The 12,915-nt window shown below is 33.7% G+C and overlaps 2 protein-coding genes across 2 annotated transcripts; both read right to left on the reverse strand.

Moving 5' to 3' along the window:
• Positions 1-195: 195 nt before the first annotated feature.
• On the reverse strand, positions 196-7,639 carry rnf151 (ring finger protein 151). Its single transcript, XM_065242797.1, has 4 exons — positions 7,619-7,639; positions 1,065-1,210; positions 875-971; positions 196-779 (listed from the first exon to the last, which is right to left on the reverse strand). Exons 1-4 carry the CDS (start codon positions 7,637-7,639, stop codon positions 279-281), a joined length of 765 nt encoding a protein of 254 aa, XP_065098869.1. The 3' UTR covers positions 196-278.
• Positions 7,640-8,223: 584 nt separating this feature from the next.
• noxo1b (NADPH oxidase organizer 1b) lies at positions 8,224-12,796 on the reverse strand. Its single transcript, XM_065242520.2, has 8 exons — positions 12,598-12,796; positions 12,425-12,505; positions 12,267-12,339; positions 10,477-10,654; positions 10,188-10,396; positions 9,987-10,100; positions 9,788-9,905; positions 8,224-9,344 (listed from the first exon to the last, which is right to left on the reverse strand). Exons 1-8 carry the CDS (start codon positions 12,661-12,663, stop codon positions 8,816-8,818), a joined length of 1,368 nt encoding a protein of 455 aa, XP_065098592.1. The 5' UTR covers positions 12,664-12,796; the 3' UTR covers positions 8,224-8,815.
• Between the last annotated feature and the right edge of the window lie 119 nt (positions 12,797-12,915).

Raw genomic sequence — 12,915 nt, forward strand, 5'->3', positions numbered from 1 at the left:
AGGTTATGCATTATGCATCACACTCTTAAAACTCTTAGTTTTGAAGCTGTACAAGAGTTCATCAATATTTATTTGTAACTTATCTTGCTTTTTTAATAAACATAAGCAATCTGTCACATTGGTGTGCATAAACTGTAATATCCTTTAAACAGGGCAAAGATGCATTTCATTAAGTTTTCCTGTTTTGTAGATAAACAGATAAACACTTGCACAGGTATATATACAGTAAAAACTTTAATGTATTACTGTATTCCATAAAACAAGCGATTTCAATGCTGTTATGTATGTCTAGCTCTTAAACTGTGATGATGCCTGCTGTTGCTTGGACTGGTGGAGGCATGGCTGGTGTCACTGTTGGTCCAAGTGCTTGTTTCCTGCCCCGGTTCAACGTCCAGATCTTCAACCTGTAGGCTTTCACACAGCTGACTTATCTGCCTTTTCATTTGAGCCATGCGGCTCTGCATGCGAATCATCTCCCTGCGCAGGTTTGTTGCAACAGCCCTTTGTTTCCGCCGTTCATCTACATAGCGTCGATGCAGCTCTCTGTAGCAGTTGTGTCGGGTCTGGTTCTCACGACAGAGCAGCGTGCCGCAGCCCATGGGACACAGTTGTCGCCAATGGCTGCAGGTTTGATCATGAGCCTGGGCATCTTTCCTCAGCACCTGTTCACCGCAACCCTCGTGTGGGCAGAGCTGCCACTCATACAGACAGTTTGATATGTGGAGAGATTCATCAGAAAGTGGGAATGTGGCTCTGCAGCCCTGATGTTGATTTTGACACTAAAAAACAAAAACAGGAAGTTGTATCAGTCTGTGTAATAGTAACTTAAGTAGTTATTAGGCTTGAGTCATCACAATTGTGCCTACAGTCCTACCTTAATTGATAAGCGACCAATGGATTTTCTCAGCTTAAACAAAACAAGCATTTGGTCCTGGTTGATAGACTTTCTACAGCATGGGCATCTCACCTGTCTGAAAGCACAGTATAGCTCTAATGCTTGCTCACATACAAAATTACAAAAATGAAAAGTCATAGAAAACTGTACATTGCAAACCCAATGTTACCGTTTCATCCACTGTAAAATGCATTCTTTGCAGAAGACATGATTGCATGTAAGTCGTACAGGCCACCGGAGAACCGCTTTACAGATGACACAAATCAGATCATGATCGGGAGTATCCACAAACTTCTCCACTTCATAGCCACCACTCTGATATTAGACAATATACATATAGTATATTTATATCTTGACAACATTCAAGTATATATGGCTATATTCATGGTGAGAACCGATTGATCTACACACAAGTTAATCTATACCAATGGTACACACAAGGAGTGAAAGGACAATTTGGCATCTCCAATTTACCAAACATGCATGCCGGAGTACCCCAAGTAAACGGTACTGGTGAACTGGGACGGTACCTTTTAAAAAGGTCCTATTGCACTCTAAAAAGTGCTGGGTTGTTTTTAACCCAGGGCTAGATCGATATAAAAAACACAGCTGGGTTGTTAATGTCCCTATGCTGGGGTGTTTTAACCAAATTGCTGTAAATAATAAATAAACAATAAATAATATAAGCTTAAATGTTACATATTTAAGGCAGCAAAGATTTTTTACAGGGCAATACCAAATGTATAAATGTATACATATATGTAGCCTAATCGTACATAAATCTTTTTTAAGTGTGCTGCCCTATTTAAAGGTGAGGTACATATTTTGACAATTTTTTCTTATACTATGTATAAATCTATTTTGTGGAACAAAGGCACAAGCTTGTTAAATATATATATATATATATATATATATATATATATATATATATATATATATATATATATATATATATATATATACACACACACACACACATACATATATACACACACATATATACATACATATACATATTTTTTTACCAAGCTTGTACATATATAATGTAAGGAAAAAGAAACTCACCATTTTTCACTATTAGCGTATTGAAGGATATTTGTTAGACCGTGGACAGACAAAAATCCTCATTTCATGTACGGCTAAACATGTACCAAAGGAGATCACTTGTCCCTGGATGATCCAGAAATGCATTGCAGATGTTCAGTTTACTCTTCCTTTCCATTCCAGCACAAGTAACAAATGTGTTTAGCACCTGACAACTTTTTACACCAAACACTGGAACTCTGTTTTAGTACCATCTAGGTTTTACTTATTTAACAAAGGCATCGCTATGGAAACCACTGAACTTTCAATGGCTGCCTGCTATAGAGGCTACCGGCCCTATTCTCTAAACAGAGGTCTGAATGAGAACAAAGTAGCATTTGTTGCACAATAGAGTACATACAATATGTTTACATTTGTAAAATGAGTATAAAATAGTATGCTTATTAAATTATGGCCTGCACTTTAACTAAATTGATTTCTTGCACTTTGTCTAACCAATGAACAGCTCTGGTATTTTATGAATGATTCACTTGACATTTTGTGCATCTAAAAACGTTTTCTAATACAGAAAACACCAGGTTGTACTGGCAACCAACCAGTTTAGGGGTTAGTGGTGTAAGATGTGCAAGTTGTTAACAGCATATCTACACTCTAAAAAATGCTGGGTTATTTTTAGCCCCCTGAATTGAACCTTTTTAACAAATTTTAATTTAACTACACTGGTTTGTTAATATATAAAAACAGGTTGTATTGGGTTTTTTTACACATCTGTTTTAAGAGTGTAGCAAGAGGAAGTCGCAAACATGTGTACAAGTAAACAAACAAACGATTAATTTTGACAACGGCAATGAAGTTTGACAGCTATATATTTTGTTCTGATGTAAATAATTTGTGATTTGAGGGAATGTAGACTATATATTATATAAATAGACTTCTGTTGAAATAAACAGTGATTTAAGGTAATTTAACTGCGTTTTTTTAGCTTTTCACACAGATTATGAATGTAATTTGATCATATCGACTGATCATGCCTATAGTCTTTTCCAGTTGGGCTTTGTCTTTGTTTGCAAGAAAAAAATAATTTATGCAAGAAACGCCCCTTATGTGTGTTGTGTCCAATCTTAGAAAGTTTATCCCTTATGTGAACTGCAGGCCGACCATCTTAACAACGGGGGACCATGCTGGGTTATTTTCAACTTAACATTAGGTAAAAAAGACAAACCCAGCCCCCTGGGTTGTAATTTAACCTATGCTGGGTTGTTTCAACCCAAAATGTTTTAACTCATCGTTGGGTCAAATATAAAAAAATATGTTTATATTTATTTAATTTAAAAAAAATATTGCTTCAAATCAGCTTAACTCCAATGCAGCAGTAAGGGAGTAAAAAACGACATTGCATAGAAGGATTGGTTTCCTGATTTCTTACTTTTAAAACATATGTAGCAATACCATTGTTTTTATCACTTATTATTGTCTCTTTGATAAAAAAATTTTTTTGTATTTCCTCCCACATTTATAGGCTTATGCAATCCAAAGAACAAATGAGTACAAAGTTATGAATTTCAACAATGTTGCTTATGTAAAACCACTTCACATGATTTCTTAAAGAAAACCTTTTTGTATAATCCAAGATATAAAATTGTTTACAATGTCTTTATAAAATTCAAATAACATGAATATTACCTTTGTAAAAATGTAGGAGTCAAGTTTTAATACATAGCCTATGTTTATATTCTTTAAAAAATATTTTACTGTATTGCTTTTATTAAACTGGTCAAAAATAGCACATCTAAGACACACCTTGTGTAAATAATATGATTGATTAAATATTTGAACACATTGCATGTGTTTTAAAGAACATTACATTGTGTAAAAGTAACATAAAATGTAAAGAAAATAAAGATTAATTCCATTTACTCAATTTTTTTAAGGTAAGTGGTTGAAATCAGTTTATTTAAGCTACATTTAAACAAAAAAATAATAATTTTTTAACTTTTGTTTAAATGTAGCAAAAATTATTTGATTGCAACCACTTACCTTAAAAATGGAGTAAATTGAATGAATCATTTTTTTAGACACATGGGTGTGTTAAGATATAAAACAGGTTGTGGTGTATTTTTAAACATCATTTTTAAGAGTGTAGCAAGAGGAAGGCGCCAACATGTCTGTACGATCACAAAACAAGTGTACTGTATCTAAACAAACACAGAATTAAATGTGACAACAGCAATGAAGTTTGACAGCTCTGCTTAGGAGTGTTTTGTTGTGATGTACTTACAAAATTTGTGATTTGAGGGAATGTATTATATAGTATATAAAGAGACTTCTGTTAAAATAAACAGTGATTTAATGTGATTTAACTGGTATGGTTTGATGTATGGTATTTGTAAATCTGGAGACACACCTAATGATTTTCGCACAGAATATGAATGTAATTTCATAATCATAATGACTGATCATGCCTAGTATTTTCCAGTTGGGCTTAGTCTTTGTTTACAAGATAAAAAAAAATGTATGCAACAAACTCCTTATGTGTGTTGTATCCAGTCTTAGAATGTCTATTAACAGAAAATATAAAAATATTATAACCGTTATATTATAAAAGTGTATGTGTGTGTGTGTGTGTGTGTGTGTGTGTGTGTATATATATATATATATATATATATATATATATATATATATATATAGTTAGGACAATAAGTATTTGAACACCCTGCCTTTGCAAGTTCTCCCACTTAGAAATCATGGAGGGTCTGAAATTGTCATCGTAGGTGTGAGAGACATAATCTAAAAAAAATCCTGAAATCACAATCACAATGTATGATTTCTTAACTATTTATTTCTATGTTACAGCTGCAAATAAGTATTTGAACACCTGATATATATATATATATATATATATATATATATATATATATATATATATATATATATATATATATATATATATATATATATATATATATATATATATATATATATATATATATATATATATATATATTTATGTTGGACATTACTTGTGGTGTACCCCAGGGGTCAGTTCTGGGTCCAATTGTTTTTAATTATATATAAATGATATATGTAAAGTTACAAAGAAAGTAAAACTAGTTCTATTTGCTGATGATACAAATATTTTTGTTCTGGAGGGATTTACAGGAACTAGTGGAGACTTTTATTTCAGCAATGTATAAATTAAAAAGATGGTTTGATAGAAAAAAATTATCATTAAACATTAATATTAATAAAACCAACTTCATGTTATTTGGTCATTGTAATAACAGTATACAAGTCCGGATACGGGTAGATGGGGTGGATATAGAACGGGATAATTAAAAAAGTTGCTTGGGGTAATAATAGATGACCAAATATCTTGGAAATCTCATATAAAACATAATACATTATACACAATAAACTTTAGTATTTCAACACTAAACGAAACATGTTCTGAACTACAAATCATTCCACATTCTTTACTGTGCGCTGATATTACCATATTTATATTACTGTGCGGTGATGCAGACTATTATCTGTAATTATTTTGCAAAAGAGAGCCTTAAGGATGATTCATGGCGTAAGTTCATACAAATGTATTATTTTTTTTAAATCAAAGACATTGAAATGGACTGATCTGGTTTATATTCAAACAGCACAAATAATGTATAAGGCAAAAAAATAACCACCCTGGCAATATTCAACAACTTTTTTAATAGAGAAGGGAGATATAATATTAGGGGTGATTGCAACTTTACAACATTGTCCGTACAACATTAAAATGTTTTTGTGTTTCGATATGTGAAGTTGTGGAACAGATTAAGTTTAACACTTTGTTTTATTATTATTATTGCTCAATGAACCATACAAAAAAACAAACAACACTCAAGATACAAATCTTATTAGTTTACAAAGAAGTCCAAATAGCGGCATAAAATATAAATAAATATCATAAACCTAGGTAACACAAAGAAAATAAATACAAAATAAAAAATTACATAAGGGGGTTATCATCAAAAAATACCTTAAGAAGTTTATATAATTTAAGGGCTTTTTTGTTATACACCAGTCTTAACGACTTGAAGAAGATCATTAAATCTTTATGTAAAAGTAGGAAAGTGGGATGGTTCTTAAAAAATCTGCATTTGTGTATGAAGTAATTGGCCAACAGCACAACATTGTTCACCAAGAATTCATGATCGTAATAAAAAAAAAAGACAAATATATTACAGTTTTAAAGTTAAAGGCAGGTATACCAAATTTCAAACTTAACCAAATATAAAGGTCATCCCATAATTTCTTTGAAAATTTGCATGAATAAAATAAATGTTCCAAAGACTCTATGGGCCCTATTTTAAGATCTAAGCGTATTGTCTAAAGCGCACAGCGCAACGTCTTAATGGGCGTGTCCGAATCCACTTTTGCTAATTTAATGACGGGAAAAATGGTTTGTGCGCCGAGTGCATGGTCGAAAAGGGTTGGTCCTTTTTTTAATGAGTAATGGGAGTATTTTGGGCGTAACGTGCAATAAACCAATGAGAGTCTCAGCTCTCATCCCCTTTAAAAGCCAGTTGCGCTGGCGCTATGTCTAATCCCTATTTAGATGACGGACTTTGTAAACTGAAAAACTTAGCGGAGGAAGAAGATCCCCAGTTTAAGATTAATGTTTAATAATTGTGTTGTTTTTCACTTGTATTGAAATTGTTCTTTTTTATTAAAACCTTTAAAACCCGTTTTCTTTTAGTCATGGAATTAAAAGCAGGCGTTTAATTGCTTTAAATGTATGGCTATCCAATATCATCAAAAAATTATTTACAAGTATGTAAGAAAAGGTTTGTACTGTAAAAATACTTTAATTGTAACAAACAGGAGATAAAGAATTTACAAACGGCTCTCCGCATGTTTCAGCAGTTGGACAGCATCAGGTTTTTTTAAGCATTACTTAAAAATGTTTCTCATCCCACCATATCCACAGGTACAGAGTAATCATATACAATAAATCCGTAAGATAGTATTTAAAAACATTTTAAAATAGATGCATTTGTTTAAAGCAAAGCATTTATTTACTACAGGCTACAGGTGAAGCAGCTCTTTGTGCCTTCTAATGTCTCATAATTAGTCCTTATTTATGTCCAAGAGACTCAATAATAATCTTTTACATTCAATCCTTTAATCTTTCATATTTAAAAGCGTTTTTGTGCTGCTGTGCATTCATGTATGTGATAAGCAAACCTGCGTTGTTGTCCCGTTTATAGGCGCATATTAGTAATGCTGCGCTCTTTAAATAACAAAAAACATATTGCGCCATTGACTTTAAACTTTAGACCAGGTTTTTTGTTGGTCAATGGCGTAGTCTATTTTAGTTGCCTCAAAATAGCAACGCGCCAACAATGCGCCTGAACACACCTCGTTTTCAGACCAAAACGCCCATGGGCGCAAAAGGGGGGCAAACGCATTTGCTATTTAAACAACGTGGCGCTAAACGTGAAAATGATAATTGCGCAGGGTGGAAATTAGCAAAAGACACTTGCGTCGCGCATTGCGCTGCATTGGGCCGGGTGTAAGATAGAGCCCTATGTCTGCTTCACAAAAAGTGAACTCATTACACTCCATATTAAATCTGTGTCGGAGAAAAACATTACAAGGATAAATATCATTAATAATTTTAAATTGAACCTCTTTTACCTTTGGGTAAAAAGTCTCCATATTTACCAATTTTCTTAAAACTTTAATCCTACAGCCCTCCTCTGTAAAATTTATCCCAGACATGACTTTTAAATCTTGGAATCGCAGGTGAATAACATAATGCACCTTTAACCATCTGTACCAAACCACCAGGAACAGCTTTTAACAAAGCCAAATATAATTTCCGAGTGCAAATAATGTTAAATTTTCCAAAAATTGTCATAACTAAGGAAAAGTTTAACACTTAAACAATCTCCAAGCATGACTCAGTTTAAAAATGTTGTAAAAATATTGTATTTGAAAGGTACAGAGAGGAAGGTGGTCATTGATTATGGGACAGTTTATATATATATATATATATATATATATATATATATATATATATATTATGCTATTGTTTTTGTGTGTGTGTGTGTGTTTTGGTGGAAATTTTTTATTAATATGTCCGGCCTACCGGTTAATAAATTATTAAAAAGTAGTAGATAAGGGGTATGATTGAATAAGCTTATGCTTCTTCCTACTCCTTTTGGGATATGTATAAGTTAAAATTGTATGTCTCTGTGTGTGTGTCTACATTTCAATAAGAAGCATTGAAATTGTTCCAGTAAAAAACATTTATTAAAACGTATACATGCTTATATCATAAAGGTTTAAACTTCTGAGTATATAGTATCATTAACAAAACACAAATAAAAAGAGTGTAAAAATAATCTGTAAACACAGTACAGTAGTTTAATGAAATCCTTTGAATATGCCTAACTGTTATCTGTAACTGCCTTCATGTCTATGTGTGTCTATAAGCATTGAATTTTTTCCAGTAAAAACATTTATTAAAACGTATACATGCTTACATCATAAAGGTTTAAACTTCTGAGTATATAGTATTACAAAACACAAATAAAAAGAGTGTAAAAATAATCTGTGAAAACACAGTACAGTAGTTTAATTAAATCCTTTGAATATGCCTAACTGTTATCTGTAACTGCCTTCAAGTTATTTAATATATAAATAATATATCCCACAAAGGATTACAAAGAGATTACAATGAACTCAAGTCAACACAATGTTTTCTCAAGTACATTAGTACACTTTTTTGAAGCTTAATGTAGCTCAAAGCAGAGGTTACAAAGAGGTTATAAAGAGAATCCTGCACTGTTATGCAGATATACTTTTGTTTCCTGCCTCCATCACTATAGTTTAAGCTCTTCCTCCATCTACCAAACCACCCCTTCCAGAAAACAGACGAGAAGAGGTCGCCAAAGCGGCTTTTCGGGTGTAGGTCGAGCAGCGACTCAGGATCTCTTGAGGCTGTGGTCTTGGTGGGACCCTGGGGGTCGTAGCTGCTTTTGAAGGGAGGTTGGGTTCATAACTGGTGGGGCTAGACTGGCTACTAGAAATGCTGCTCTCGCTGGCTTCTGGCTGTCTTAAGCCCTCGTCTCCATCTGAGCCGGACACGCTCGGGCTCACAGAATCGGTATCTGAAGAGCTAGAATCAATCCCAGTGTCGCTGGAGCTGCTTCTCAGACTGCCGGACACCTCATTCCCACTTTGTTCTGAAGCGCTTTTTGATAGCACTTCCAGAGAGGAGGATTTGTGGATAAAGCTGTTGGTGGACAGGTTGATAGCAGAGCTGTAAAGTTTCCTCTGAAGATTCTGAATGCCAAAGGTGGGGCTGTTGTATGGCTTTAGGTACATGGAGGGCACATAGCCAGCCTTTCTGTTATATCTGCAGGGGGTATAATAAATATGTTAGTTAAAAAGTTTAGGGTTACATTTCCAATATTCTGCAAAATCTTATGATGAATATAAAAAAAGTATATATTTTTTATATATTATAAAAAGGTGCCAACATATTAATTTATTTTATTATAAAAGTCATAATTTGTATTTATATCATTTTTTACGTTTTACTTTTCCATAATTGCTCGCATATTTCACTGTAACTTTTGGTTTCATTTTCTGATTAACATCTTATCTAAAGCTATCATAACTAACAAACTGTGTCATTACTATTATTGTAAATCCTTATTCATTTATTTCCTTATAACATTTCCTTTAACTGGCCCATCCCACATACCGGTACTTCTGGTCTATAAATACATCAGTCTTTAATTTTATGACATTCTATCCTCCATGTAATCTAAAAGAAAACAACTTTACTGTAAATACCTGATGAGCCACCAGCCATTATCAGACATCTGTAACACTTCCACAACAGCACCAATGCTCAGAGACAGCTCATCCTCTTTGCCTGAGGTGTAACTTCGAATGGCGCAGTACAGAGATACTAGGGAAAATATATGAGGAACTTAAGTTAGCAAGTGTCTTGAGGCAACATTAAATCGACAAGTGATTGTAATACTCTTACTTTCAACATTTGTTGAATCAAACTCGTCTTCTTCCTCTTCCTCTTCACATAATTCCAGATATGGGGCAGGAAACCATGCTAGTTTTTTATTCTCATTTTCAACAAGCCACCAACCTGTTTGCATGGGCAAAGATAGACTGTGAAAAACGTGCCTATATCATGCTTAATATCTATCTGTACAGAACCTAATGAAGAAGATACCTGCTTGGTCTTTGAGAAGGACATCCAGTTTTTCATCCACAGCAACCTTAAAAGGTTTGTTCTTTGTGTCCTTGGTCTCATATGGAGCCACACATCGATATGTCTTGGATACAAAAGGCTGAGTCACATTGCCAACGCTCAGGCGTGGTTTAGCCATGTAAGTTTCTCCGTTGGCAGAAGGGATGACGTCTGCTTGCAGAATCATCAAACTACAAATAGAAGCATACATTACATTTTTCACCAGGTTCAGCCTGAAAAAAAATCGATTTATGTCCTGACAAAGTCATACCTGTTTTTGGTAAACTCTGGCTGAAGCTCTTGCTCATTTGGCAGGAAAAACTGAATGACCTCTGTGGAACGTGATACAGTCGAGTCACACTGCAGCAGGTTGAAGCAGTACATCTCCAAACTCTTCAGTCGATTTATAGACTTGGTCAGACCTTTTATTGGAAAGGTTTTCTTACTGGCTGCAAATGCAAATATAATCATACACATCATCAGTTTCGATCAACATATAATGTACCGTTTATTGTATAGCTTTACATGAACACTTAACAAGAAGGTTGTTTATTTAACCATTGGCAAATGCATGGACTAACAATGAAAGACATTGCTAGAAGTATTGTTTATTGTTAATTCATGTTAGCTATCTTACATTAGCAAATAGAGTGCTGCAGGGATAACATATTTTTGTCCCTCACCAAAAAGCCCATTCCTTTTCCCCATAGACTTATCGCAAAAAATAAGCTTTGTGTTTAAAGTCACAATTAATTGTGTAAAAAATTTTTTCTATTATGGGTTTTTTTATGACCTATTTGTGAGTTTCATAATTTTTTTTTAATTCATGTGCCCTCATAATCTTTAATTAAAAACGCAAATCTCCCCCCTCCTCGAAACAACCGTTCTTTACTTCCGGGAACGAGAAAAGATCGCAGCAAAAGCAACATGACCCAACTTTAAAAGATCCAATCAATTCTCGATGGATGAATTCAAGTCCAGCCCTACCTTTTTTATTTCAGAAGCCATTTCACTTGGTGGAAAATAAGACTTCTGTTTCATTGTGACTTTAACAAAGGTTTCTGACACTTGTCCAACAAGATAATATGTACGGATGAACAAAACTTTTATGAAAGACTAAATGCGTTTACTAGAAATGAAAAGCTAACATTCTACACAAGCGAACAACACCAGCTGTCTTTTGAGATCAACATCGTCATCATCACCAGGTTTCTGACAGCTCTTTCAAACTTTACTGAACACATTTAAAACATACTCCCTGGTAAGAAAATACTCTATGGTAAGAAACCCCATATAAAAAAAACACTGACTTCGAGATGATGGAACCGGAAGTGCTAAATTGTTAACTCACTTCCGGGTTTTGCTTACAAAAATATTTTATTCCTGCAGCACTCTATAAGAACCTTATTGTACAAGCAATGGATTATTGGCAATATCAGCCTGGATATAAATGGACGCACGCTTTAAATTTTCACTGGAAACAGCAAACCATCCAGGTACTTTAAGGATACTCAATTCATACTACAATTTGTGACATAATATGTCACAAATGTAGTATGAATTGAGTATCCTTATATTATAATTCTAATTTTAAATACCATTTAAGACAGATAAAATAGATATAGGCTAGTATGCACATTAGGAGGCTGGGCTGGTGTCACTGAAAAAAAATATTCATTGAATTTAATCAATTTTTTAAGGTAAGTGGTTGCAATCAATTTATTTAAGATACATTTAAACAAAAAAGATTAGTAAAGTAAAATAAAATATAAAACTTTTGTTTAAATGTAGCTTAAATAAATTGATTGCAACCACTTACCTTAAAAAAATTGATTAAATTCATTGAATCATTTTTTCAGTGCTGGTTTATATAAATGATATATTTTTACTTAAGCACAAAGCAAGCAACTTTTAAAATTATTATTTATGTGTGTATGCACAACATACACAGAACGTTCCCCTAACGTTAGCTCTGGGTTCATGTTTGCTTATTTATCTGAAACCAAAAAATAACGTTTTGGGAACGTTATGGAATAGTTAATTAGAAAATTTCGACAATACCTCCAAATCTGGGCAGCACTCTTTCCTCTTTACGAAGCCTGTTTTCCACAGGGAATTTCTTTTTCAACTGTTTCTGTTAATAAAAGGCAGTAAAGAAATAAGGTTTCCAAGTCTAATAACATTTTGCCACAATAATGCTAATAAATATTAAAACCTACGTGAAGAGTCTTGAAGTCGCGGAGTGATCTGTAAACCGTCACCTCACTCTTATCAGACCATAACACGGATGTCATGTACATCTGTAACAATCACACAAACGAATCATAAACATTTATTTTAAATGGTCTCAGCCAACAATGAAAGTTACCTTATGAATACATGATGCTCTTACTTTACTCTTTTCTTTATGCATTACTCCGATGACTCGGACATCGACGAGAAAGCGTGGATCATTCATAGCTGAAGGACGAGTGATGTCAAATCAAGGAAGAGTTTTGTCAAATCAGCAGTGATGTCAATTCAGTAGTGATGTCAAATCAAGAGTTCATTGCTCAGCATCCCCAGCATCCACATATTTATATCCGTAAGACAGCTGGGCGTGTTGTTTATCTTCACGTGATAAACTGTGCCTACGTGCGCTCAGAGTCAAGTTGTGTGGGTGTGTATGTGTGCGTGTAACAAAAATTTTTGTTGAATTGTTGTGCAACAA

The sequence above is a fragment of the Paramisgurnus dabryanus genome, chromosome 1 (genome assembly GCF_030506205.2).
Source record: "Paramisgurnus dabryanus chromosome 1, PD_genome_1.1, whole genome shotgun sequence".
Lineage (NCBI taxonomy): Eukaryota > Metazoa > Chordata > Actinopteri > Cypriniformes > Cobitidae > Paramisgurnus > Paramisgurnus dabryanus.

Coding starts and splice junctions, on each gene's coding strand:
- noxo1b (XM_065242520.2), bottom strand. CDS start 12,663: ATGAATGATCCACGCTTTCTCGTCGATGTCCGAGTCATCGGAGTAATG. Junction 12,340..12,424: donor GCGACTTCAAGACTCTTCAC/GTAGGTTTTAAT, acceptor TTTTATTAACAG/AAACAGTTGAAAAAGAAATT. Junction 9,906..9,986: donor TGATTCAACAAATGTTGAAA/GTAAGAGTATTA, acceptor TATTTTCCCTAG/TATCTCTGTACTGCGCCATT.
- rnf151 (XM_065242797.1), bottom strand. CDS start 7,639: ATGGAGACTTTTTACCCAAAG. Junction 972..1,064: donor ATTTTACAGTGGATGAAACG/GTAACATTGGGT, acceptor CTGTGCTTTCAG/ACAGGTGAGATGCCCATGCT. Junction 780..874: donor TTGGTCGCTTATCAATTAAG/GTAGGACTGTAG, acceptor TTTGTTTTTTAG/TGTCAAAATCAACATCAGGG.